The sequence below is a fragment of the Engraulis encrasicolus genome, chromosome 1 (genome assembly GCF_034702125.1).
Source record: "Engraulis encrasicolus isolate BLACKSEA-1 chromosome 1, IST_EnEncr_1.0, whole genome shotgun sequence".
In the NCBI taxonomy this organism is placed as follows: domain Eukaryota; kingdom Metazoa; phylum Chordata; class Actinopteri; order Clupeiformes; family Engraulidae; genus Engraulis; species Engraulis encrasicolus.
Genome location: NC_085857.1, coordinates 47,497,524 through 47,525,487, shown reverse-complemented (window position 1 = coordinate 47,525,487; position 27,964 = coordinate 47,497,524). Strand labels below are relative to the sequence as shown.

The window sequence follows — 27,964 nt, the reverse complement described above, 5'->3', positions numbered from 1 at the left end:
GCGCTGTCGTTGTGTCAGCTTCATGCCATCTCTCCCTTCCTCCAACATTGTCCCTAACCCTAACCCTAACCTTAACCCTAAATGTAACCCTAAATCACTTGTTTGAAATGTTTGATTACCGTCGTTTCCAGTTAGCCTTCACTCACGCTTGATTGTTGACGTCCGTCCGCATTATTCTTCCCCCCAGAACCAAACTACACCAATTATCAATTCCCCCTTTCGTCACCCAACCACGAGAAATGAGACTATTCGCAACGGCACCACGAGGCTGAAGGTTGATTTTTTTCTGTATTTCTCGTAAAGACTTCACGAATGGCCCGAGACACGGTTGCTTGATCTGGAAATGCCTTCGCATTGTTAGTATGATGTTGTTGAGCATTTTCAGCAAAGAGTGAATAGATCTACAAACCCATCTGAAGTGCCGTAAGAGGCTACTATTCTATCTGAATTGGAGATCATTTCAAGTGTTTTGATTTTCACGTATTTGCAGTATTTTCAAGCATTATTCATGAATGTGCATATTATCATTGTTGTCTATGTGTTTGCATTGTCTAGTTAAACGGCATAGCCAAATTAAGCGCAGCAATGCAAGTCTATGGGGGCAAACAAAACATCCTCAAATGTACTTATAAACTACTTAAAAATGAATTTAAAAATCAACAGCTATTTAATCCCATCCTGTGATCATTTGTGGCTTGATGCTATTGCCCCCATCCACTTCCAGTGATTATGCTAAGCTATGCTAATAATTATAATCCAATAAATCTAAGTACTGAACATACTGAGAAGAAAATGATATGCACATTCATGAATAATGCTTGGAAATACTGCAAATATGTGAAAATCTAAAGTGGGTGGACTGTTCCTTTAAAAGTAAAAATAATAATGGTATTTTTAGCGTGTAGTGCTTCTTTCCTAGGACTGACATCAGAGACATTGCATCAGCTCCTACTTCCAGGAAAACAAACCAGCACAATCTCTCTCTCTCTCTCTCTCTCTCTCTCTCTCTCTCTCTCTCTCTCTCTCTCTCTCACACACACACACACACACACACATTGGGAGTGTGTGCGTGCGAGTGTGTGATGGCCAGGGATGGATTATGCCTCCATGGGGCCCCTGGGCAAGACAGCAAGAAAGCCCCCCTTTCATGTGTGTTGCTATTGTACAAAAATATATAGGGTTTTAGGCCAGATGTTACAGACCTGATATTGTTGGGGATTTGGGGGTATATACAGTACCTCTCTATATTTCAAAAATATACTTTTTAAGTGCGATTTTAACACAATATGAAAAAGAAAAGGAAAAAAACCCTTTTACTCTCTTGGGGCCCTAGACTGGGGCCCAGTGGGCCTCGATGGACGTTTGAATCTGAGTTTGTGCAATACCTTGCAAGACAAAAATAGTAGAGAAGCTGACACAGACTGAGGACAGTGTTGTAAGGTTAGGGCAGTTTCCTGCCCAATTTGGTTGAATGACTCTCTGTTAAAAAGGGGTGTTTGGTCAGCTTTTATGTAGATTTATGGCCATACAAATAAATTTAATTCGACTTGTTTCGGCAGGATTTAGTTTCTCCAGGCGGGTTTTGGTCACAATTTGGATTGGAAATCGTCAGTCACATCTGACAACCATGAATCTGACGTAGACTGATGACTGACCACTCTCTCATATCTGAAGAAATAATATGCACTGTGGTGCATTTTCTCGAAAGCACTGGGCTCTACTCCTCTGTCTACTCTCTTCTCCACAGCCACACACTGAAGATAAAACAAAAGTGCAAAATGGGACACCTTCTGATAATAATGCTGTATCTTTTCCCAGGTAATACATATTTTTTTATTTCATTATAGTTTTAATGATTTAAGACCCAGTCTCTTTATGAGTTTGTTGTCACCCATATGGCAATGTCTGAGTTGTAAAGTGCAGTACAATACTGCAGTAGTAGTCTAGCAACATTGTAAAGAAAGTTTTTTCAAAGAGTCATCAGGGCAGTGTTTCAAACCAAATTTGCCCTAAAAACCTTTTTCGGGAACAATTGTGAACTATGTAACCCCTTAAGACATGGCATTATAAATTAGCTGTTACCAGAATGTCGATGACCAAGTCGCAATGTATTATTAAAGGCCCCGTACACTGTCGTAGTGTAGTACTATAGTTGTTAACTTTCAGTGTCTATTACAGCGTGCCACAGGAGGTACGGCGTGCATTAAGAGGCGACACAAGCTCGTTTTTTTTCTTAAGAAATGCAGGCTTGTGTTGTAAGAAATAGTTTACATATTATGCTTATATTTGTAATAATGATATGCTTGGAAAAGCTGACTAATTATACATTGCATTACACTTAAATCCAACTCATCTTGCAGTTTATATATTATATATTTACAGGGTATTGGTTATAGTCCATGAAGCATTGTGTGGTTAGGTGCCTGGCTCAAGAGTTCATCAGCCATGGATAGAGATGTAAGGAGTGGTAAGGATTGTATTTGAACCTGCAACCTGAAGACCACCACCCTAACCATTAGGCCATGGCATTCCACAATGGTAGAACTCCCTGAACAGACACATCCCCGACGGACACATCGTACATCAATTGTGATTTCTCCTTCTTTTTAAACAACAGCAGGTTGCACTGGTGAAGTCGTGGAAAGGTTTGGCTACTTCGGTGAGAGGAGTACCATCTCGTGCCCATACCCGGCCATGTACCTTAATCACCAGAAGATGATCTGCAAGGTAGGAATGGGAATACATAAGAGATTTGAAAGTGAAAGCTTTCCTGGGAAACTACCATTGTCAACTGAATACGTTAATTATATCTTCTTTTTGAAACTAGACAGATATTTTCTTTTGTTCAAGAAATGTAAGTTTCTTTTTCCCCCTGACCGACATCAACGTTAGATTAGATGCCTTTATTATCCCCAATTCGAATTTTTTTTTTTTTTTTTGGGGGGGGGGGGGGGGGTTATTGTGGAAGGTTGTTGTTCAGTGCTGTGATGGCGGATGGAATAAAGCTTTTGTTAAAACGTGCTCGTCGCCACCTAACAATGTTACATCCATTGTCAGCCTCAGAGCTCTCCACAGTGCTCACTGCACACAACAACATTTAATTTATGCCTCATCCGTGCAAGGGGGCTCCAAGGACCACTTAAGGGTCTGGCAGACTTCACGTGTGTATTAGGGATAGGTTTCTGTTTTACACAGCGGCTAGGAACATCAGGTCTTTAGAACATAACCGCATGGTTTTACCTAGAATCAAAACAAAGCATAGGGAGGCTGTTTTTAGTCTATGCTGCAAGGCTCTGGAACCAGCTTCCCGATGACGTTAAATGTGCCCCAACAATAGGCCTACAGAGTTTTAAAACTAAACAGTATTGTATATATATAGGCTATATATATGTTACTCTTTATTTTCTTCTTGTTTTTATCCTAGCCTCTTTAATCTTTTTTTGTTTACCCTGCCTTGTGCTTTTATTATACTGTTTTTATGCTTTAATGCTTTTGCTTTTTCTCCATTCTCTCCTGTTTTTCAGATTTTTTTGCATGTTTTTTATCACTGTACAGTGCATTGAATTACTCTGTGTATGAAATGCGCTTGAGAAATAAAATTGCCTTGCCTTGCCTTATTATTTCTAAACAAGACTTGGCCTTGGCAGGCTCTGTAGAACTCATCTTTTTTTCCATAACAGGCTATTGCATGTACTACTTTCAGAATGTCTAGAAAGTTCAAGGTAATATGACTAAAAAACAAATTGCCACTTTAAGGTCCAGAAGGACGGGAGCTGCACTCCACCAGGACGGGGGTTTCAAGACGACAAGACCCTGAAGCGTTTCACATTCACCATGAAACATGTGAATGATGAGCACAACGGTGTTTACAAGTGCCTGGTCATGCATAACAAGCGCAATCTCACCTTGCAATCAGTACACTTTTGGGGTAAGTCTTAAGCCCTCTGCTCACCGAGTCTAATAAAGGCCACAGTGCTTTGTTTTATAAACGGTTCTATATACAACTACAACTTGCCTTTTTCGCCTTGCCTTGCAAATCTAAATGTTAATGACCTGTACAAACTTTTTTATTGAAAGAACTACCAAATGTTGGATATCAACAGGGGAAGGTGGCAATCAAGTGCACATATGACGACGACTGGCCCAACCCCAGGTACACTTAGAGCATTTTCAGTCCTCTCAAGGGTTATTAGGCCACAAACAGCTTCCATCAACAATAACCTCACAGATCTCTAAACTTACATCAGTTAATATTACTTTTTTAACTGGGGTGTCAATATAACTCTTTAATAGTTTAAATTAACTCCATTTCAGATAACGTTTGGCCCCAAAATAGTGTGATTTTACACTAACAGTGTAACATTGTCAGTCAATTCTGCTCAGTATTATTGTATAAAAATCAATGCTAGAACGTGAGGAAATCATCTTGCTGTCTACAGTTGATATACACTGTCCACTGTAAACTTAAACACAGAACTTAACACTGATTTTTGACTCCACTGTTGGAATGATTTGACACACATTTGACACTTTTTTACGTAGGTCTATACTATCTGGAGTCAAAAAAAGTTTCCTCTGTAATTTTGACACCCTGTTTCTTACTGTGCAGGTCCATTTACAATATGTCTAGCCGCGAAACCTTAGTCTTCTCAGGGAAGGGTCAACAGGCCATCCATGGCCGCACTTCCATCCACGATAACTCTGTGGAGCAAACCTTCAGTTTCAAAATCGAGGAACTGACCACAGAGGATTCTGGGGAGTACCGCTGCGAAATTGGACGTTGGACCTCTGGACGAAGGCTTCATGTCAAACCCTGTGAGTTTCGAATATCTGCATATCGGGCTGTCTGTCTGTCTGTTTATCTATTAGATCATACAAGTATTTGGTATGATCATTTTCATGCACGATTCTCTTGTTAACCACATTTTTTTCCAAGTTCAATTTCATGTATTATGTGAATTTAACCGGCTTACACCAAACTTACACCAAACTCTCTGTTATAATGCAAACCATAAACAAACGAAAAAACAAAACAAAACAGAGCTTTCGCTCGCCAAAAGTGGGTGAAATGATTCTTGTCTATGTTCACCTTCTGTGTACATTCTCACAATAAAATATACACTGTTTAACAGAATAAACAATTAAAAGGTGTTTTATTCGTCTGTCTGTCTGTCTGTCTGTCTGTCTGTCTGTCTGTCTGTCTGTCTGTCTATCTATCTATCTACCTATCGATCTACCTATCTATCATATGATAGCTAAGTGAATGTAAACATATATGTTTACGTATGTATGCAAATGGTTAATATATGGATCTCTGGTGCTGGTCTGTCTATCTTTGTTCTTCTTCTTCTTTTTATTCTCTCTCTCTCTCTCTCTCTCTCTCTCTCTCTCTCTCTCTCTCTCTCTCTCTCTCTCTCTCTCTCTCTCTCTCTCTCTCTATTTCTAGTGCAAGAAACGAGCGGATATGTGGGTGCCACTGTGGTAGTAAAATGCCAGGTTAAGTCAGGAGGAGGGATGCCAATATTCTGTCGTGGGGAGGATCCCATTGAATGTCTGGAGAAAGGTCGACAGCTAGGGGAGCGATTCGTTACTTTGGTCAACACCAGCGCAGAAATCTTTAGCGTCACCATCTCTGAGGTCAAAGCAGAGGATGCTGGCACATACTGGTGTGGAGAGTTTGGAGACGGAGGGCCGAATTTCGTCTCTGCCATTCACCTGCACGTCAGAAAAGGTACTGACACATTATATTAACTCGAAATGGGAATGACCACATGTTAATCTGTTACTTAAGTCTCTCTGCAGCATCATAGTATTGATATCGTGACATAGTTTTCAGTAATTTGAGAATAGGGTCGCTGGCGATCATGAAAGGTTGAAAGGTTTGAAAGGTTCTCAATGTAGGGTGCTGCGACCCATGAGGGTACACCAGGGCCGCTGATAAGGAGGCCCTATGCATAACTGGCCAGGAGGCCCTCCTCATAATTAAATAATAATAATAATAATAATAATAATAATAATAATAATAACTAGAAGCACTAAGAGAGCGCAGACCTCCGCCAAGGAAGCTGCTTGATAGAACATCTGACTATGTTACACCCTAAGTCTTTCTGCCTTCTTTTTGTGGCTTCCCCGCAATTCAATTTCTGGTCACTAGGGGCATCTAGATATATAGGCCAGCAATGGTAAATAATATTTTGCCTAAAAAGTCCTGGTTCCGGTTCGTGATTCGGATCACCACCAGAACTGAATCACTTGTTCCTTGGGTCATTATCAACAACTCCACAAAGTTTTGTCCAAATCCGTGGATTAGTTTTTGATTTATGCTGCTGACAAACAATCAGAAAGACAGACAGACAGACAAACCAACGCGACCAAAAACATTACCTGCTTGGCGGAGGTAATAATAATATGCTAGAGCAATAGCATCCTAATAGATGTCTCAGATCTTCAGAGTCTCATCTGCTTCATAGGGTCAAATCCAGACATGGTGGAATGGCATTTAGACATTATGCTGCCAGCCTTAAAAATTGCTTCATTTTCATCTGCCTTTGGTGATAGTTATCTATTATCTTATTATTTTCTACTATGTATCTTTTCTTTTCTCTTTTCTTTATTTACTCTTAAGCACATTGAAAGATATTTACAGTAGGCTATGTATGATAATTTGCTATATAAATTTGATTGATGAAGTTATACTATTGAGCAAGACCACTAAGGCCACAATGCTTCGGGGACTCCAAATAATTGTGAAAAATGAGATTTTTCAGTGATTTTCCTAAATAGTCAAGATAGAAAGAAAAATGTCTGCACACTTAAATCCCCTTTGTGTTCTTTTTAATAGGCCAAGCTTTCGGTCTACTGACCTTCCTCAGGGAGGAAGACCGAAAGCTTGGCCTATTAAAAAGAACACAAAGGGGATTTAAGTGTGCAGACATTTTTCTTTCTATTTTACACAGTTTTTGTTTATGTTTGGCACCTTTTAATCGAGAGTGCGGTGTGATCCGGCTAAACACCCTAAATAGTCAAGAAAAAGGGTAGCCATAATCATTTTGATGTCATCAACCCTTGTTATGTAATTGTTAACAACTATTGAGCACAAATCAAATGTTTTCGAATGAAACTTTCATTGATCACGTTTTGAAAACTTGAAAATGCAGATGGGTGGTTATGAAGTTAGGTGCACTGTGCAATTTCCCAGTCATAACAAATATTTAGAATTTTAGGATGGTGGTAAGAATGTGTAAACACGGTAACATTTGTGAATGGGCAGCATGCATTGTTAAAAGAAACTGCTAAAATATTACACAGTGCACCTTTACGTTTTTAATATATTGTACACTTTGAGAGAAATGTATAGGCCATTGTTTTCAAAATACATATTGTACATATTACCCTATGCTCTCTCTCTCTCTCTCTCTCTCTCTCTCTCTCTCTCTCTCTCTCTCTCTCTCTCTCTCTCTCTCTCTCTCTCTCTCTCTCTCTCTCTCTCTATCTCTATCTCTCTCTTTCTCTAGATGTCACGGTTATGTCCATATTGATGCCTCTCGCTCTGCTTATGCTGACTGGGATCATCCTGATACTCGGAAAGCACATGAAGACATCCAAGAAGATTGTTGTCTTGATTCCCAACAGCCTTAGTAGGCCTACATACATGTTATCATATGGCTTTCACGAGTAGACAGCAGTTCTGTCAAGATCACTTAAAACCTTAGCACTGTTCCATATCAACACCCGACTGTATCTACTGTATAGCCACGGTCAACTTGCCGGACGATTGACAGCTGTGGCTACGGTCTGCATAGTCAAACTTAACCGTTGAACAGTAACTGGTAATGGCTTAAATGTATAATAGATCATCCAGCGCTATTTTCTATCATTATTAGAATTTAATAAAAACTGAAATGAAATTGAATTGAATTGAATTGAATTGAAATGAATTTAATTGAATTTAATTGAATTGGCGTGTCATAAGCAGAGTAACATCTTCCGAGGTATTATCTTCCGAGGTGTGCATTAAACTGTTCAAAGGTCAACTATGCAACTCTGCTTTGCGTCATGAAGTTCTTTGGCTACACCTTGTCAACTTCAAACTTTTAAAGGAGCAGTTCAGCCAATTTCAATATGCTGTTGTACTGCCCACGCTATCCTTGACTTGTCAGTACCCGGTGACCCGGCTCAGCCCTTTCCGAGATCTGAGCTGGGGGCAGACTTTGTTAAAAACTCTCTTAAGGCTTACTCCAAATGTTTTCCCAAAAAGCATTGCTGGTTGCTAGTTGTCTGCTGAAGTTGCATCGGCTTTTGGATGTTTTTGAGAAAAACAAACAACAACTGCCTCAATCCCTCATCGAATTTTACTCCCCACATATTGATCTTAGTAGATCCATAACACACAATACAAACGGTGAAAAGGTGAGAAAAATGACTAAATTACTGAAAAAATGGCTAGTAGGCCTATGTAACAATTTGTCTGTCTTTGCAGTTCATCTGCCGCCTGAGAGAGTTGAAAATACTCAGGTGGGTATCTGTTCATACACATCCATCCATCCCTCCCTCCATCCACCGTTGTTTTTGCTTCATTGATGTATTTTTCATTTTCACAATTGCATAGACATTATTATTACCTCTGCCAAGGAGGTTATGTTTTCGGTCGCATTGGTTTGTCTGTCTGTTGTTTGTCTGTTTGTTTGTCTGTCAGCAGGATAACTCAAAAAGTTATGAACGGATTTAGATGAAAAAAGAGAAGTCAATCCAGCACAGGTGTATTAAACAGTCCAAAAGTGTTGCTCTTGGGGTAGGCATCCATAATCAGAAAAGCAACAGGTCCCAGGCACTCAGTAGTGTATCGATGAAGGGAGTATATTCCCTTATTAACTAGAGGCACTCAGAGAGCGCAGACCTCCGCCAAGGAAGCTGCTTGATGGAACATTTGACTATGTTACACCCTAGGTCTTTGTGCCTTCTTTTAGTGGAGTCCCCCCAATTCAATTTCTAGTCACTAGGGGCATCTTGATATATAGCCCAGCAACAGTGAAGATTCTTTTAAAAAGTCCTGGTTCCGGTTCGGTTCACCCTCAGAATTTAATCACTTGTTCCTTGGGTCATTACTAAGAACTCCATAAAGTTTCGTCCAAATCGGTTGATTCGTTTTTGAGTTATCCTGCTGACAGAATATTTCAAAAAGTCCTGGCTCCGGTCCGTGATCGGGATCACCACCAGAACCAACAGACAGACAAACAGACAAACAGACAGACAAACAACGCAACCGAAAACATTACCTCCTTGGCGGAGGTAATATACTTCCTTCTTGGTGATACACTACTGAGTGCCTGGGACCTGTTGCTTTTCTGATTGTGGATTTATTGGAAACTTTGTGGAGTTGTTGGAAATGACAAAAGGAACAAACTTTGTGATAGAATTTTGGTGGTTATCCGGATAACGATCCGGAACAAGGATATTTTTTAAAAAGATACTTCATCATTGTTAGCCTAGAAATCTGGACGCCTGTAGTGCCCGCAAATTGAATTGCGGGACAGGGCGAATTTGGACATTCCAGTTTTTAACTCCACAAAAAGAAGGCATGGAGACTTTAAAAAAAAACAATGGGTTCTATCAATCAGCGTCCTTGGCGGAGGTCTGCACTCTCTGAGTGCATTTCTAGTTATTTATTATCATAATTATTATTATTAGTAGTAGAAGTAGTAGTAGTAGCAGCAGTAGAAGTAGTAATATTAATATTAATATTAATATTAATAGTAGTAGTAGTAGTAGTAGTAGTTGTTGTTGTTGTTGTTGTTGTTGTTGTTGTTGTTGTTGGTGGTGGTGGTGGTGGTGGTGGTGGTGGTCTGATAGTAAAAGTAAATTCCAATCTCTTTGTTAAATTCTCCCATCAGAGGACCAAAGTTTATGTTGCTGATCTTGAGGGGAGACTCTGCAGACCCTTTCCTCAGCATCAGGGCCTGAACTCCAACTCATTTACTGCCATGCCATGTGATGAGTACCAGACCATGGTGACATTACATTACATTGCATTGCATTACATTACATTACATGACACTTTTATATAAAGCTATAGGCTATACAGTTATTACAGGGTACAGGGTAGGGATTACTGTCCCTATAAACTGTTGATAGAAGCAGCCCATCACACAAGAAACACTGCACAATTATGACACTTCAGTGCCATCATCTGACCTAAAGCGCTCTTACTGTAAGATTAGCATGATGCACCACCACGCCACTAGTCTCAATCCCAACCCTAATTGAAACCCCAATGCTAGTCCCAATTGTAATCCTAATACAGTAGCTGTTTCTAGAGTTGCATCACTCTTAATGCATTTACTACAGTAGAAAATGCACAGATGGGTTTCCCATTATCCATCTGCATAGATTTTATGCATGTGCAACATTTATTAATTCAGGAGTTTGGACTCCAATAATGTCACTCAGACCTCTTACATTAACAGATGGTGGTGGTGGTGGTGGTGTTTCTTTTCAAGTCATATCATCACTCATAGGCCTTTAATGCAAATGGGATCAATGGTGATCATATTTACTATTTGCTTAAAAAGCTTAGTTCATCATAACAATGTTGCTACATTACCAAGAGTCTTAATTAACAGAAATCGTCATGGCCATTACCATTTCGTTAACTCTCCTTACTTATTTCAACAGAGCAAGAAAGATGTTGCTGTTGCTGCTGCCACAAACGGGACCAGCAGACCCACTAGGCCCGCGAGAAATTCAAGACCCCCTCCTCCTAGGCAACAGAGGCTGAGCTCCAGCTCTTTTTCCGACGCGTCATACCATGATTACCAAACAGTGGTGAAACCACTCCGTCACCAGGACAGACATGGCAATCCCAATCCTAATCTCAATCCCAAACTCAACGCCAGCAATCCAGTCTGTCAAACGGAAAACTCCAGATCTTTTTCCGACGCATCATGCCATGACTACCAAACTGTGGTGAAACCACACCGTCACCAGGAGAGACAAAGCAATCCCAATCCCAAACCTAATCCCAAATCAAATCCCTGCGACTCATTCAGTCAAACGGACTGCCCAGACAATGATAATCCAGACTATCAGAACCTGGCAGCCAATGGCATCCCAGATTACGAGTTCATGTCAGGCAATGTGGCCGCAGACTACCAGAATGTAACTGACCGTGACGTGTCAGAGTACCACATCAGAGCCACACATCTGGGAGCCCACCACTCAACTGATGTGTACCAGCAACTAAACCCTGATACGAACCACGGCAACACTGTTTACATGCGGCTGGACCACTGTGCATCTAAATAGAGTGCTGATAGAAAACAAACAACATGTATGCAGAATATATCAATTTGTCAAACACAATGTGTAATATATATGATATGTAAAATGTTATCAGTTATCAGTAATCTTGCTGTATAAACATTCTCTGTCTTTTCAGCTAGCAAGTCTGTTATTGTTATCATCATCATCATCATCATCATCATCATCATATTTTTTATTATGATTATTATTATTATTATTATTATTATTATTATTATTTTAACACCAGTCAGCTGTGTACCAACTGAACGCGTACTAACCATGGCAACGGTACTTTCAAGTGGCTGGACCACTTAAGTGCTGACTGAATATGAGGATGATGGAAGCTAAAAACAAAAACAAAAATCTAAAGCAGACATTATGGTCCTAAAATTACATGAACACATGTTACAGTTAATTAGGTTTGTACTTAATTTGTTGTTCTATATTTCTGGGTATGTCCTTTTTTATGTGTTGCTTTGTCTTGGTCAGTGCAGAAAATGTTCAAGGGACTACAGTACTGTCTCAATGTGAATTCCCTGTTACAGTAACACAATAATAAAATAAAACAAGTGCATCTTCTTGAATCACCTTGTTGTTCACATAGTATATTCAGCCAGTCAGACGTTGTTTTCGTTTTTTTGTGATAATTTCTGTTTTTTTAAAACCTAGTATTTAGAATTTTCCTTTGTCCTCTTGTCATTTCAAAGTGATGTTAATATTTGATGTTCAAATAAATTGTTCTTACTGAAATGTGGACGAGTGGTTGTATGTCCTTCTTTATTGAGATTCTTGCCCTTTCTGTAATTTCCCTCCATTTTGGGTTGGGGTAGACAATGATGCTCTATATATAGCAGATTAAATGTCACGGCAAACCATTAGTGCCTGGGAGGTGCAAATTTCAAACTTGAAACGAGTTCACCCCTCCCATCTGTAATTGTTTCTCAATTTGGCTGCTCCAGAAAACTAAAATTAGTGTGAGAACGGGTACGCCTGCATGTCACATCCAAACATTAGTGACTGGGAGATGCACATTTCAAAGTTCAACCAGTCCGCCATTAATAGTTGTTTCTCAGGCTTGGGGTGTTGGGTAGATGATTGCCCACCAGAAGCCGCTGTGGAGTAACCATAACTGTTGTTGAGCAGATGACCAATGTGTATTGAAGTCTCAGTCAAAACAACAGCCCATTCAAGGCTGGGGTCCGTTTCTCGATCCTTGTCGTTGCTAACCGTCTTAAGACCGTCTTAAGACCGTCTCAAGACGTAACACCATTCCCTTGGATTTAGTGGTGAGCGTCGCTGTCGAGAGAGAGTTGAGTCGCTCTCACGAAGGACGTTGCTACCGTCGTTAGCAAAGACGCTTTCGAGATATGGACCCCTGTTCAAGAGTACCTCAGTCTAATAGCCGACGACATTCCAGAGTACTAGAACAGGTCAGCCAATGAAATCACAGAGTACCAGGACTTGATAGTGAATGATATGGCTGAGTACCACACACTAAATTGAGGAGCCAATCACCAGACAGCAGTGCACCAGTAGCTAAACCCTGACACTAACCACGGTAACACGGTCTACATGCGGCTCGACCAATCTGCATCTGAATTAAGTATGTACAGAAATTGAACAACAGATACAACAATGTTGCAGACAGAGACACGAATAAGGATCATAAAAGCTAAAGCATAAAAGCGCTGCACATTTAGGAATGTTTCTTGTATGGTCTTACATTTTCAAGGACATACTAAGTTTAAGATATCCTAACATAAACACACCGATATAAACAACTTTATAGCGGCCTCTAGTGGGTCTGCCGAAAATCTGCATTGAACTAAATTAGACAGACATTGGCTTCGAGATTATGTGCGAATTAAATTTCTTCATCTTCTGTAATTAGCCAGATTCCCTTCCTTGCATTCAGCTCTCTCCACTTCTAAGGGGCTTTATCATATGTGCGATTCTCCCCCTTGCTTATGAGTTCGCTGCTTCGTCTATTCACTTCACACAGAACTGCAATCATGTTTGCACTGATGGCTATTATTTGATCCACTTGTTCCCGGCAGATATCCCCGTTATTTCGCATTTCCAGTAACTATATAAGAACGAGGAAACAAAAGGCTATTGCTTATTTTGTTGTCTTAATAAAGATTTCGAAATCGAGGTGACAAGACGCGTTTTTATCTTATGTGGTGTTGAAAGTGAAAGTGGACATCCATAAGCCGGCTAGAGATCACGTTTCATCTCCTCTTGATCGGCAACAACATATATTTTTAGCCTTGCTCAACTGATTGTGTCCCTTGACATCAAGTAGGCCTAAAATGAGCGACATCAGATTTCAACTCGTATACATTTGTGTAGCTTTGTAAACTAAACGAGGTGGCGTTGGGTTTGAGAATGCTAATGCATAAATCCCAGTGCAGTGAATGAATGACAAAATCCACATCTTTGCTCTTTTGGCGTTCGGCTCTCTCCGGTTTGAAGCCCTTTTCCAATGTTCACACAAGCGATTTATTTGCCGGTCCAAACCTTTCATCTCAATTAGCTCGTGATTTATTTGCAGTCCCATTCGTTGTTTTCGCTGCATGCCAGCGTGATATTTTACAATCAGCTAGCCAGTAGCCAGCTTTCAGCGAGCTGCTGCTGCTTAGTTAGCAAACGAAGGGAAATGGGTCTCGTTCAGCATAGAAATGTATACGCCCCTAGTGGCCGCAAATTCCACAATAACAAAAGGCACGGTGGCGCCAGGCCAAATTGCAAGTCCTGTTTCGGAGCAGGAGCACTAGGCGGTGATGGAAATATTGCCATTTTCGCCATAATGGGTCAGTCAAGCAAAACCTTGAGTTCCAAGCCATTTCATGACTATGAAAAAGTAGCATAGTGTTTCTTTAAAGTTGAAGTTACAGTTACATAAGTTTATACTTTCGATTTATTTTATATTGCCACCTTTCCGGTTGTTTTTTTACATGGTGCTTTTTCTGGGCCAGTCCATATTTTCAGGAACATTCCGTTCCATTGCAGGTAGCCAGGCTTTGTTTTTTTTGTTTCTGGTCATTTCTGTATTTATGACCATATTTGAATTTTCCTATTTCCCTCTAGTCATATCAATGTCTAATTAATGTATGTGTGTGTTTTTGTTTTGAGTAAATTGTGCTCACTAAAATGTGGAGGAATGTCTGTATGGTCTTTGTTGACATTCTTTCACTTTCCTAAATTTTCTTCCATTTGGGGGTGTGGTCGACAATGATGCTATACATATACGCGGATTAAATGTCAAGGCCAAACAGTAGTGATTGGGAGATGCAAATTTTAAACTTAAACAAAGTTCACCCCTCACATCTGGAATAGTTTCGTGATTTGACCCTTCCAGACGACTGAAATTATATGTGAAGGCAGGGAAGCCGGCATGTCACGTCCAAACGTTAGGGACTGGGAGATTCACATTTCCAACTTAAACAAAGTTCATCCATCCCACCAGCAATCACTTCTCAATTTGGCTGTTCCAGACAATAGGCTCATTATATCCCCGAAACGCGGAGCGTCGGGGATGTAATGGTTTTGCGTGCGCCGCGTCCGCCGCCGCCGCCGCCGCGTAAGGTCTTTCGTGTTAACGCGATAACTTTTTAACGGATGTTTGGATTTGTCCCAGATTTTTTGGGTGAATGCTCTAGGGCAGGTTCATGAACTGATTCGAGTTTGGAGGTCAACACTTTCAAGATGGCTGAATTCAAGATGGCCGAATTTTTGTTTGGTCCATAACTTCTGACCGGGTGGATGGATTTGTCCCAGATTTGGTGTGTGAATGCTCTAGGGTAGGTTCATGAACTGCTACGAGTTGGGAGGTCAACACTTTCAAGATGGCTGAATTCAAGATGGACGAATATTAACTTGGTCCATAACTTCTGACCGGGTGGGTGGATTTGTCCCAGATTTGGTGTGTGAATGCTCTGGGGTAGGTTCATGAACTGATTCGAGTTTGGAGGTCAACACTTTCAAGATGGCTGAATTCAAGATGGCCGAATTATTGTTTGGCCCATAACTACTGACCGGGTGGATGGATTTGTCCCAGATTTTGTGTGTGAATGCTTTAGGGTAGGTTCATGAACTGATTCGAGTTTGGAAGACAACACTTTCAAAATGGCGGAATTTTCATTTGGCCCATAACTTCTGACTGGGTGGATTGATTTGCCCGGTAACACCGTATTTTAATGGTTCACCATTTCAGTGAATCTACCATATTAGGTACAGTGTAATAACCAATGTAACAATATTTAATACCATGTAATACTAGTGTAATACCAGTGTAACAATATGCAATATCAGGAACAGTGTAATAACGAGACAACACTTTCAAAATGGCGGAATTTTCATTTGGCCCATAACTTCTGACTGGGTGGATTGATTTGCCCGGTAACACCGTATTTTAATGGTTCACCATTTCAGTGAATCTACCATATTAGGTACAGTGTAATAACCAATGTAACAATATTTAATACCATGTAATACTAGTGTAATACCAGTGTAACAATATGCAATATCAGGTACAGTGTAATAACGAGTGTAACAGTATGCAATACCATGTAATACCACTTACGCACAAACACATGATGTAAGTAAAAAAATTACATTGTATTAAATATTGTTACACTGGTTATTACACTGTACCTAATGTGGTATATCCACTGAACCATTAAAACAGTATTACCATTTACCCCATTTTTTGCTTCATTTTCACAATAGTCGTTTGGTTTTAAGCCTATGCACGTCATGTCACGTCTGTATGTATCATATACGTTTACAAAATGGTGGACGGGAGTGGTAGGAATGATGGGGGACTGGAAGCGTCGCGTTTCGGGGATATACCTTAAGCAGTCGAAGGCGACTGCACAGGCAGTCTAGTTTGACTTTGTTACCATCGATTGTTGTTGACAAAGTATGTGAGCGAAAACTTGTCGTCACAGTGGGTGGTATTAAACACTGTGTATCTAAAGTCGACCACAAATGTCCATGAGACGATGAGCTCGCACCAGTTTGATCTACTAGCACAGTATGTGCGAGGTGTGGGGGGACAGGTGGGGAAGAGGAGCTGAAGTGGGGTGCAGTGCAAACTTGTGTACACTGTTAAAGATTTCTGACAGAAATTTACAGCAAATTGCAGGGGAATAATTGCCAGCAAATAGATATAAAATTACAAGAAATTGCTGGCAAAAAGAGTTGCCGTCCAGTTGTTTAAAATTACAACTATGTTCCGTATTCAAAACTACTCTGATCATGGCACTGTCCTACCCCCGCATCCTCCCACCGCCACCCCCTTTTCCCGCTGCCACGTCTGAGATACCTTGAACATGGTATCGTTTCACCTCTCCATCCTCCACCATGACTGAGATAGCATGGTACCATGATGTGACACTGTCCTAAGTGCATACTTCTCCAGGTTCAGCCTTGCATAATTGTGGCATAAATTAAAAAAAAAAGTACTGTCACAGTGACGGTAGCAGTTTCCTGAAGTGGAGTATGTATTAAGTCTAACTTTATGGGAATGCATTTATTAAACAAATCAAGAGGTCTAAATCTAATACTATGCAACACACCACCATAAAACATGATATACTACAAGATGGCTTGCAAAAGATGAAACAATCCAACCCGTTAATTGGCCAGGTAGCCAACTGGCGAGGCAGCCAGCCAGGCAAACGGCCAGCCAAACCAGTAGTCAAACAGCCAGGTAACCAGCCAGGTCGCCAGCGGTTCCCTGGCTGGTTGACTGACTGCCTGGCTGGCTGTTTGACTGGCCAGCAACCAGGCCGGTTAATTGGCGGGTTGACTGGACAAACCAGTCAGGCAGTCAGTCAACCGGCCAAGCCGCCAGCCAGTCAACCGGCACTATGCTGCCACCCACCTAGTCAACAAACCAACCACTCAGCTTGTGAATAATAGCTAGTCGGCTAATCAATCAATTAGCCAGTGAGTCTGGCGCTATGCCGTGCCATTCAGACAAGCAACCAAAGCAGTGTAACAATCCAGGTTTATATAGTGGGGCAAGTGAACCATGTGACCAGAGTAATCAGGCATTGGGCAGGTGGTGGCAATAATTGAGTCACAGCATGAAAGTGATTAGTAATAAAGTGATAGACAGCTTTTTGGGGGCTGTTGCATTTCTTTTGATTTGTATTGTTTAAAACACATTATTATATTGCACTTTGATATTTTTTCAATGTGTTTTGGTATTGCTTTGTGTAGGGCCTATCCCACATCCCACCCATTTCCCTCCCCCTCTGGTCTGTGTCAAATTCATAGAACTACACTCACACAAATCCTAATTTAGACTGTAGGGGGGTAAATAAACAATCAAGATAATGGAAAATGGAATGAGTCACATGAAGCAATAAATTAACACCTTATTTACACATGGTGGTTGTGCATAATTTCTGCATGTAGCTTTGCATACATTTGCATTAGGACACCAACCTTGACAAAACTGATCTTTACTACAGTATGTGGTAAAAAATATTATGTGTTGATGTGAATTTACAATTGTGAATTGTATTCTATCTGATATCCCACAATGTATTGCACAATACTGTGAATCGTAAACTGGTATATTCATCTTCTTGCTGTAAAATTGTAATGTGAAATTACATCATTTTTTTGCAGTGTAGCTTTCTGAGACAACTCGCCTACACACACGAGTGACCAAAGTTCAGCTAAAATGTCTATTCCTGGAAATTCAGCATGGCGGACATGGAATATATCCACCTTTTCATTTTCATATATGAAAAGAGCAATTTTCCCAGTCATAATGAATACTTACAATTTGATGGTGGTGGTTAAAAGGTAACATTTGTGAATGGACGGTATGAATTCTGGAAAGAATTTGTTAAAAAAAAAAAAGCCAAACCACTGCCATTCATGCATTGACTAAATGCATGTCTGCCATCACAGATTGGATGAACAGTAACTTCCTAAAATTAAATGAGGATAACACTGAAGTGTTGCTCATTGGGCCTAAGAAAAAACATGCAAAACTCCACTCAAGCCTAGGTGACCTAAGCATGCACATTAAAGATAAGGTTACTAGCCTATGTGTGATCATAGACTCGGATTTGAGCTTTGAGCCTCACATCAACAAGATAACAAAATCTGCTTTTTTCCATCTTAGAAATGTCAACAAAGTGCACGGCTTGGCCCCCCGACAAGACGCTGAGAAACTTATTCATGCCTTTGTCACCAGTAGGCTAGACTACTGTAATGCTCTCTTCTCTGGTCTCCCAAAAAAATTAATTGACAAATTGCAACTCATTCAAAATTCTGCGGCAAGAATCCTAACAAGAACCAGAATGAGAGAGCATATCACTCCTGTCTTGGCAGACGTGCACTGGTTAGCCGTCTCATACAGAATCGACTTTAAGATTCTGCTGACAGTATTTAAAGCATTAAATGGACTTGCCCCTAGTTATATCTCTGACATGCTCTCTTTTTATGCCCCTGCTCGAGCTCTCAGGTCCACTGATGCCAAGCTGCTAAGGACCCCCACCCCCCCGCAAAAGAAGATCGGCAACGCCGTGTTCGTTTGCTATGCGCCCAAGAGATGGAACGCCCTCCCAATCGAGATCCAGATCAGCCAGCTCCGTTGACTCCTTCAAGAAGCAGCTGAAGACCCACCTCTTCATCCTTGCCAACTCCTAGCTGCCAAGGCGTCATAGTGTCCCAGCTGCCGCAGCATCCTTACTGCTCACAACCAGCCCTGGCAGGACGCTCTCCTAGGTGGCCGCTGGTCTATGCCTGAGGTTTCTTCCTGACTATAGGGTTTTTTCTTCTCAGACCTCACTGAGCTTTCTCTCCCCCCCCCCTACAAACTATGATTCAAGCGAAAGGTAGTTTTTCCTCACCCCTGATGCCACCAGGGGCCACATCCGAGTGCCCAATCTCTGTGTGACTATCTATAACTTATGCTAGGCCCAGCCACTATGGACCTTACGCATCTAAGAATCCTAGTCCTAACCTACGTCGACCTTATGACTCTACAATCTCTATCTATCTCTTCTTCCTCTGCCTTCCTCCTATTTCTGCCTCTCCTCTATACCTCTCCTTTTAAATCCATCTCTAACAATGATGTTTTTTCCCATTTGTTAAGCACTTTGAGTTACATGCCTTGTATGATACAGTGCTATACAAATAGCCTACAATTATTATTATTATATTATATTGCCAAGGAGGCACCACATACTAAAGTCCTTCTCAGGCTTGAGTGAAGTCGAGAGTGTACAGAGGCGTCATTTTTAATTCAGTTTACACAAAGAACTGCATGCACCGTCTACTGCTACTCAACGCATACAGACCTCATTCTACACTTATAGTGGTTAAAATTGCAGCTTGCAATGTCAGCATTGTGTTGTCAGTGTCATGGTAACCCCATGTTGCGCAAACATCTGTGGCCCAGTGGTTGCGACACCCTTGGAAAAAAGCCCTTCAACGAGAAAGAGAGAGTGAGATCAAGAGTGACAGAGACAGAGACGGAGACAGTGACAGAGAGAAGACATAGAATAATTGTGTTTTTAATGCTACAGTGCATTATTCGATTTTGAAAAGAAAGGACGGTATCACAATTTATTCTTTCAAGGGCACTCTGCAATTAATTTATTTTGTTTTGCTATACTTTTCCTTCAAACTTGCCGCGGCCCCCCTAGCATCCCCTCACGGTCCCCCAGGGGTCCCCGGCCCCCACTTTGAAAACCACTGGCCTAGAGTGAGTGCACCATGCAGTGCATAAGTACTACGTCAGAGTTTTTGGGAAGCGCAGGACTCCTGACTATTTTTCGCTGCTGCTGCAAACATGACTATTACTGTGACGCCCCTTAAAAAGCCCCTTTTATGGTCAGTTCTCCATGTCCTTCTAGCACTACCACTGGTAGTTAGTATAGCCACTGAATGCAGTAAGAGCCATTGATTTTGTATCTTTTGTATCTTTCCTTGACAGCAACACGATTGAAATTTGCATTACCACACATGGAAAGGGGAAAAAATATCAGTGGGTCCGATAGCAGCAACAGTAGCCTAGTAGAAATATAGCAGGCAACATATTTTTATCACGGTATGAAGAACTGTAGTTCAAAATGCTATAAAAGCCATTTAAATACAGTTTTCATTTTAAAAAAAAATCTGATATTAAGATGGCATTAGGAAGATTGAAACTGGGTTAATGCTTTCTGATATTTCCATGACAAATAGCCTATTTAAACATTGATTTTAACAATATTAACAAAACAAGACAATGTAAAAAAATAATATTTTAAAACTTTTAAAATTTTAAAAATATTAAAACTGATATATAGCATTTTTGAAAAGAGCTATGCATTTAACTATTTGGAGAAAAGTCATTTGTTTTGGTTAACCCATTTCAGCCTAAGCCCTTTTTGGGAAAAGGTGCCCTCTCCATTTTAAAACCTAAATATCTCAGCCTCTGAAGCAGATAGAAACATGAAATAAGTTGCATTTAAAGGCCTTATTTTTTAATAAAACAGCTGGATTCTTGAGAATTTGAATGCAGCGTATATGTGGCTCCAGGATACAATGGGTTAAAAGATGTGGGCGAGACAAGAAATGAGAAAGCTCATAGTTGGCAAATCACAGACCACAAGAGGCATCCAGAGCCTTCTGTGCTGACACACTGTGTGTGTGTGTGTGTGTGTGTGTGTGTGTGTGTGTGCACGCGCGCGTGTGCGTGCACGCGCGCGTGTGCGTGCACTGATGTAACCTCCACATGACCCTGCGTGTTCACTTGGACTGTCACGTCTTAAGTAGACCAGTATGCATTACTACGAAGCACTGGCCCTTGTCGAGTTTAGCATGTGGATTATTGTCACTTTTCATGTGTAACTTTTTTGTTGAGTACAGTAGTGCTTATTTTGTTTTATTTTATTTTATTTTTATTTACTTATACTTTACTATTTTTATTTACTTTACTTTACTATTTTGCCACTTAAAGCTGGTAAAACTGAAATGTGGACACAGCTGCACAACATGGAGCTCCTCATGGCACTGATCTTCCTGACATCAGGTAGGGCGAGAGTATTCTCTCCTGTTTGATCAGTCTAGTTTTACCCTCTAGTAGACATCTTGAGTGGCTTCTCTGATTGAAAACAAAACACATTACGAAGTAGCTGTTTTGGTTGGATACATATCATGTAGACTGTGTGTGCGTGTGTGCGTGTGCGTGTGCGTGTGCGTGTGTGCGTGTGCGTGTGTGCGTGTGCGTGTGTGTGTGTGTGTGTGTGTGTGTGTGTGTTTGCGTGTACTGGCAAGAATTTCCACCAACTGATTTTGAGACTGTTGTCTTTTTCTCACTGTATAGTTCTTAGGTGCAGGTCAGAAACAGTCACAAAGACTGGCTTCATGGGGCAACAAGCCATCTTCAAATGTCACTACTCTGCATTGTTCCATGCCGTACCCAAGCACCTCTGCAAGCACACCTCTGGGTCTGGATGTGAAGTAGAAGCATCTACTGACCCCAGCGAGGATCCTTTGTATTCTAGATTCTCAATTTCTGATGACCGAGATCAACACGTTTTAACTGTCACCGTAAGCACTGTGATTGACGGTGACAGTGGCGAATACTGGTGCTCCGTTGACACAAGAAATGGTCTCCATGTTTTCACATATGTGCAGTTTTGGGGTGAGTTTCAAAAAATGTAGTAGTTTTTTATTTGACTCTATGTCCTTTTCGATTTTGTCAATATCTTACCATTGCTTTAGCTTTTCATGATCTCTCTTGCTCTCCCTTTATTTCTCTGTCCCAGCAATACCTGTAACAGGCTTCGTTGGTGGAGAGCTGGAGATGGCATGGCCACATGTACCTACGAATGGATACAACGGGATATACCTTAACAAATTGTCAACTTCGAATCCTGCTGAGATAGAAGAAGATGCAAAGAGAATTTCCCTCAATTACGATAGCCATGCCAACCAGGTCACTGTGGGCATCAAGGGACTAAAAGCCAGCGATTCTGGGACGTACAAATGTGGATTAAAAAGTCTTTCTACTTATGTCAACTGGGTACTGGATGTAAAAAGCTGTAAGTTGAGGTTCATAATATTCTGAAATAACCAAATGGGAAGGATTTTGGTACACTTTTAAAAAAGCCTTCTAATCAATTTGTTGATCTCAAATTTGACCCAAAAGTTCAAACTATTCAATGGACAGTCAAATCTACACGATCTTTCTGACTTCTTTACAATTTTTTTGTGCAAAGTAAAGGGCAAACTTACAAATTGAATGTGAGCGATATAAATCCTTCTCGCCTTGTCTTCACAGTGATCAATGTGAGCAGCATTGAGGGGGAAACCACTCAAATAGCCTGCAGATATCACAGTAGCAAGAGTAGGACATCCCAAAAACATCTCTGCCGAGGAAAAGATCCGGCGACGTGTTTGGAGCAGGGGCTTTTGGAAGGGGAGAGATTCTCTCTAATGGACAGCGTTGCTAACCAGGCCGTCACCATGACGATATCTGACCCGAGAGCAAAGGATGCTGGGATTTACTGGTGCCTGGAGACCACCGTTTCCGGGGAGACCAAGTTCACCGCTGCTGTTCACTTGACTGTCCTAAAGGGTGAGTTCGTAATTATTATTATTTTTAAGTATGTTAACATGCTTTTCTGCCTTTATTGATGATGTGTACATCATGTGTATATCATGTGTGCATCAGTACCGTACACAGTACTGTATATAACTCACGACAGGAAGGGAGTGTCTGAGAGAGATGTGGTAGGGTTGGGACATGACCCAGGCCAGACTTGGTGCCCAATGCACTGCTTCACTCACTCATTATGTGAAATGTCTTTAGCTGTAGTTGTGTATTGCCATAATAATGGTTCAGTACATATTTCTAAATGAATTGAAATGGGATTAAATCAATAAATTGGACCAAAAACTAAATTATACTACTAGACTTAATATTACTTTGCTTTGACATTTTCTGGATGATGTTGAAAAACTGCACTTCCATTGACACAGATTTGTGTCTTCAAAGTGTGACGTAGTCATATTCAATTGTGCACTCAAAAGGCCTGACTAATATCTTGTATTTATTTCCATTTAAACAAAAAGGGAAGTTGACCATCTGTGAGCCGTAAAGGGAAAGAGCTTGGGGTTGCCCATGCTGCCTCACATGCTTGCAGGGCCGCTGACACGTTCAGCTGTGCCCCGGGCAAAACAATCTGAAAGGGTCCCACTATATTCAATTCTCCCCTGGGCTTGGGACGACCACAAGGTACAGCTAAGCAAGATTGCGACACAGAAAGAAAGAGACGCAAAGGAAGGGTGAGGGGCAGAGAGAGAGAGAGAGAGAGAGAGAGAGAGAGAGAGAGAGAGAGAGAGAGAGAGAGAGAGAGAGAGAGATGGGCTCTGCACCGTCACCCAAAACCATCGTCTTCAGCACAGGAAGAGCAGGGTGTTGCTCAATGTTGGCCTCTTGAGCACAGATATAGGCGCCACTCTTAAGGAGAAGTCTGCCATGTCATCATTGACGTACACAGACACACACACACACACACACACACACACACACACACACACACACACACACACACACACACACACACACACATAGACACACACACACACACACACACACACAACACACACACACACACACACACACACACACACACACACACACACACACACACACACACACACACACACACACACACACACACACACACGTGTCACTCACACACACCAGAGGCCCACTTCAGAAGGGGAAGTCTCACTTATAATCCATTGACGTTATTGTTGCCTCTTTAGATGTGACCATTTCCTACGTAGTGCATTGCAGATCTAATTTATACTACTAAGATATTTAGTGGGAGATGGGTATCTAACCAAACACCATGTATGACTGGTTTTCCATTTCTTGATACAAGGAATTGCTGCTGCACCTTGATAGATAATTCAACTTTAATACAGATAATGCACAGGGGTTGTACAAAATAATGGAAACACCTGTCATTTTAGTGTGGTTCATCCACTCTTGCGTCCACAGTTAATCCTGTTGGATGTGGTTCATCCTTCTTGGTGGTATGCAGACATTACCTTGGATACCGTGGCTCTTGATACACCATAAAGACTTGCTGTCTCGGTCAAAGATGCAACAGTTACACCGTACGCACACCAAGAATTTCTCCCATTTGAACTCTGACATGTCACCCCATAATGTTGTGTACATTGCAAAATGTTGAGCCTAATGTGCTCTTCCCCTGCTAATTGAGCCTTCACATTTCACCTTACTGGTGCATTGTGCAATTAATGAAGATTGGCTAACAGGCTGGTCCACTTGAGCCATGAAACTTCTCACACTAAAATGACAGGTGTTTCCATTATTTTGTCCAACCCCTGTATGTCTGCTTTAGAGTAATAATAATAATAATAATAATAATAATAATAATAATAATAATAATAACAATAATAATAATAATAATAATAATAATAATAATAATAATAATAATAATAATAATAATTTGTTTTATATAGCCCCTTTTAAAACACCCAAGGTCACTTTACATAATCTGGTGCCATACGGATGTCTATTTTCTGCTATTTATTTGGTCAGTGCAGTAAGACTAACATTTCAACATGCGTCTTCATCAGAGTCCTCAGAGAAATGGTTTGCCAACGCCCAGATAAATTGGAGATCCTCTGCATGTGTGCGTAAGAGCTGGATATTACCTGAAGCGTCTGTATGCATATGTAAACAAACACATTACAAAAAACAAGATAAACTTAATTCTTCATTTAGACAGTAATGCTGTAAATATCTATAAGCTGATGTGTTTGTTTACATATATGATGCCTAGACCCGCTAACTTTGCACTTGATGACTTTTCTACTTGATGAATTTCTATTTGATGGTTGCTTGTAACTTTTTTGACTTTTATTCCACATTTTCTTATTGACTAATGTATATTGAGTATGGCACACCGGTGACATGGTTTGCGCTTCAGGTAATATCCACGCCCTCTTACGCACACCTGCAGAGAATCTCCAACTAATCTGGGCGTTGGCACTTTTATGCATGTCAAAACGTCTTACTGCACTGACAAAATAAATAACAGAAAATAGACATCCGTGTGGCACCAGATTATTTTCCCTTTGCACTTATTATTTAGTCCTACTCTGGTTGCACCAGATTGTCCATTTTTGAAGCACGGAGTGGATATTTCCTTTGTTTTTTCGCTTAACATAATATCAAGTGTGTGTAGGTGTGTGCTTGAGGACACTAGAAGTCAAAGGCCTCCAAAAAGAGATGGGTTTTAAGGTGTTGTTTAGAGATGACCAGTGAAGGCATTTTGAATGTGGCTGGGTAGGTCATTCCAGATTGGGACAGCTACATGAAAGGCTCTGTCAGTGGTGGCCTTGAGTCTAGTGCGGGGAATGACCAGCTCGCTCTTGGAGGAGGACCACAGCGATCTTGAGGGGTCATAGGAGTGGAGGAGGTCGGCAAGGTAGTAGGGTGCCAGACCATTGAGGGACTTGAAGGTGAGGAGAGGACTTTGTAGATGATCCGAGATTTGACAGAGAGCCAGTGTAGCTATCTGAGTTCGGGGGTGATGTGCTGCCAGGGCCTAATGCCTGAGAGAATCGTGGCAGCAGAGTTAGGGACATATAGCAGTCTGTCTATGGCCTTATTGGGTAGACTATGCAGGATGGCATTGCAATAGTCTAGACAGGAGGAGATGCGTGCATGAGGGTCTATGTAACTGTCTGTAGTGTTCTATGCATTGTAATGGTGTGTGTGCACAGTAAAAAATTACTGTGATTTCAGAGTAATTTACTGTGAAATCTCACAGTTAATTACTCTGATGTTCTGGTACACTATGCTACTGTGATGTTCACACGGCACACAGCAAATTACTCTGAAATCATTGTATCACTTGCCATTTCTCACTTAACTTGCACATCACAGTATTTTACTGTGATCTTCAAGGATAACCAGCATGCCAAAGTGATAAACTAGGAAACATCACAGTAAACTACTGTGTGGGTGGAGTATCTATTGAATTATTAGTGCATTGGGGCACAACTTCAGTCATAGACAGGTTGGGCTCTTCACTACAATCACACCTTTCATTGACATTTTCAGCAAATTATTTCATTCTTAATGTTTTGTGGTTTACATGTATATACCCATCATCAGTTGACTACTTTATCCCCACTCTCTGTCAAGTAACAGAAGAATGAGCTTATATATATTGGGAGATATACATGACCATCTTCATGACAGTGGGAATATGGTCATTTTTCTTGTGTACCACTTTAAATAGTACAACCCCTACAATAAACACAGAATATAACAAGGATTAATATTTTGAAGCACACTTAAGATATTCCTTCTAGATAAATGGCTCTCCATATGTGCATTGCATGATGGGACACGATCTGAAGCCTGTATGTCCTAAGCCCCTCCCCCTCAGGTTGTACATATTGACATGAGGAAGTGAGAAAAAAGGAGATGACCAAGCATGGGAAGACATGTAGCAAACAAGAAGTTGATGACTAAGTAGTTTGCTGTAAATGTCAATGAAGTGTCTGAAGGCCCAGATTGTGCTATATGGCAGCCATGGCCTAATGGTTAGGGAGGTGGACTTACGTTCAGAGGGTTGCAGGTTCAAATCCCTCCAAACCCTACATTGCCCTAGGGACAGCAACCATTATTGTATATTTGTATATCACCAACTGACATGCCTTCCCATTGAACTTTCGCCCACTTCAAGTGTGTAACAATATCTTACTGTGAACTCACAGGGAGTTACTGGCTACTAATTGCATTCATTTCACAGTAACATACTGTGAATTCGTCGTATCACAGTTAACTACTGTAAAGGCGTCAACCTTCAACCCAACTGACATGCCTCCCCATTGAACTTTCGCCCACTTCAAGTGTGTAACAATATCTTACTGTGAACTCACAGGGAGTTACTGGCTACTAATTGCATTCATTTCACAGTAACATACTGTGATAGTCTGCCATAATTTGTTACTGTGAAATCCAGAGAGACTTTTCGTCATATCACAGTTAACTACTGTGCTGTTATAACAGGTGTTTACTGGCTCTAGGCCATTATTGGGTGCACTATGTGGCTACCTTGGCCTAATGGTTAGGGAGGTGGACTTAAGATCAGAGAGTTGCAGGTTCTAATCCCTCCTATCGCGACATTACCCGAGGGACAGTAACCAATGTTGCATATCTGTATGTCACTTTGGGTTGCTCCTGGCCATGATTGATTGTAATTACTAATTGCCAGGCCTAATTAGAAGAAGGTCTATGATTGGAAATGTTGCTGGTTCTGCTTCCAATAAATTAAGTTGCAACCAATGTGCTACACAAACACGTTCTTAAGTTGGCACCTGCTAATGCCTTTGTCTTGGATGTGCACGCCAAAACTCCAGCATCCAATTTTAAATCAGAATATTGCCACCTAGTAAACAAAATTAGTCTATCTTGTGAAGTGCCATTGCACAATTGAAAGTCAAATGCTGCATGACATGATTGACATTGCCTACCATCAACCAGGAACAATGGTAGTGCCCAATCAATCTGTCAATTAGTACCTGACCTCACTTGAGTACATAGGACTGTTACAAGTTCATTGAATTACTACCTGCAGCTGCAACATGC

The 27,964-nt window shown here is 40.9% G+C and overlaps 1 protein-coding gene across 1 annotated transcript; it reads left to right on the top strand.

The window, feature by feature from the left end:
- Nucleotides 1–9,897: 9,897 nt before the first annotated feature.
- On the top strand, nt 9,898–11,382 carry LOC134437217 (uncharacterized). Its single transcript, XM_063186745.1, has 2 exons — nt 9,898–10,007; nt 10,672–11,382. Exons 1-2 carry the CDS (start codon nt 9,981–9,983, stop codon nt 11,299–11,301), a joined length of 657 nt encoding a protein of 218 aa, XP_063042815.1. The 5' UTR covers nt 9,898–9,980; the 3' UTR covers nt 11,302–11,382.
- The last annotated feature ends 16,582 nt before the right edge of the window (nt 11,383–27,964 follow it).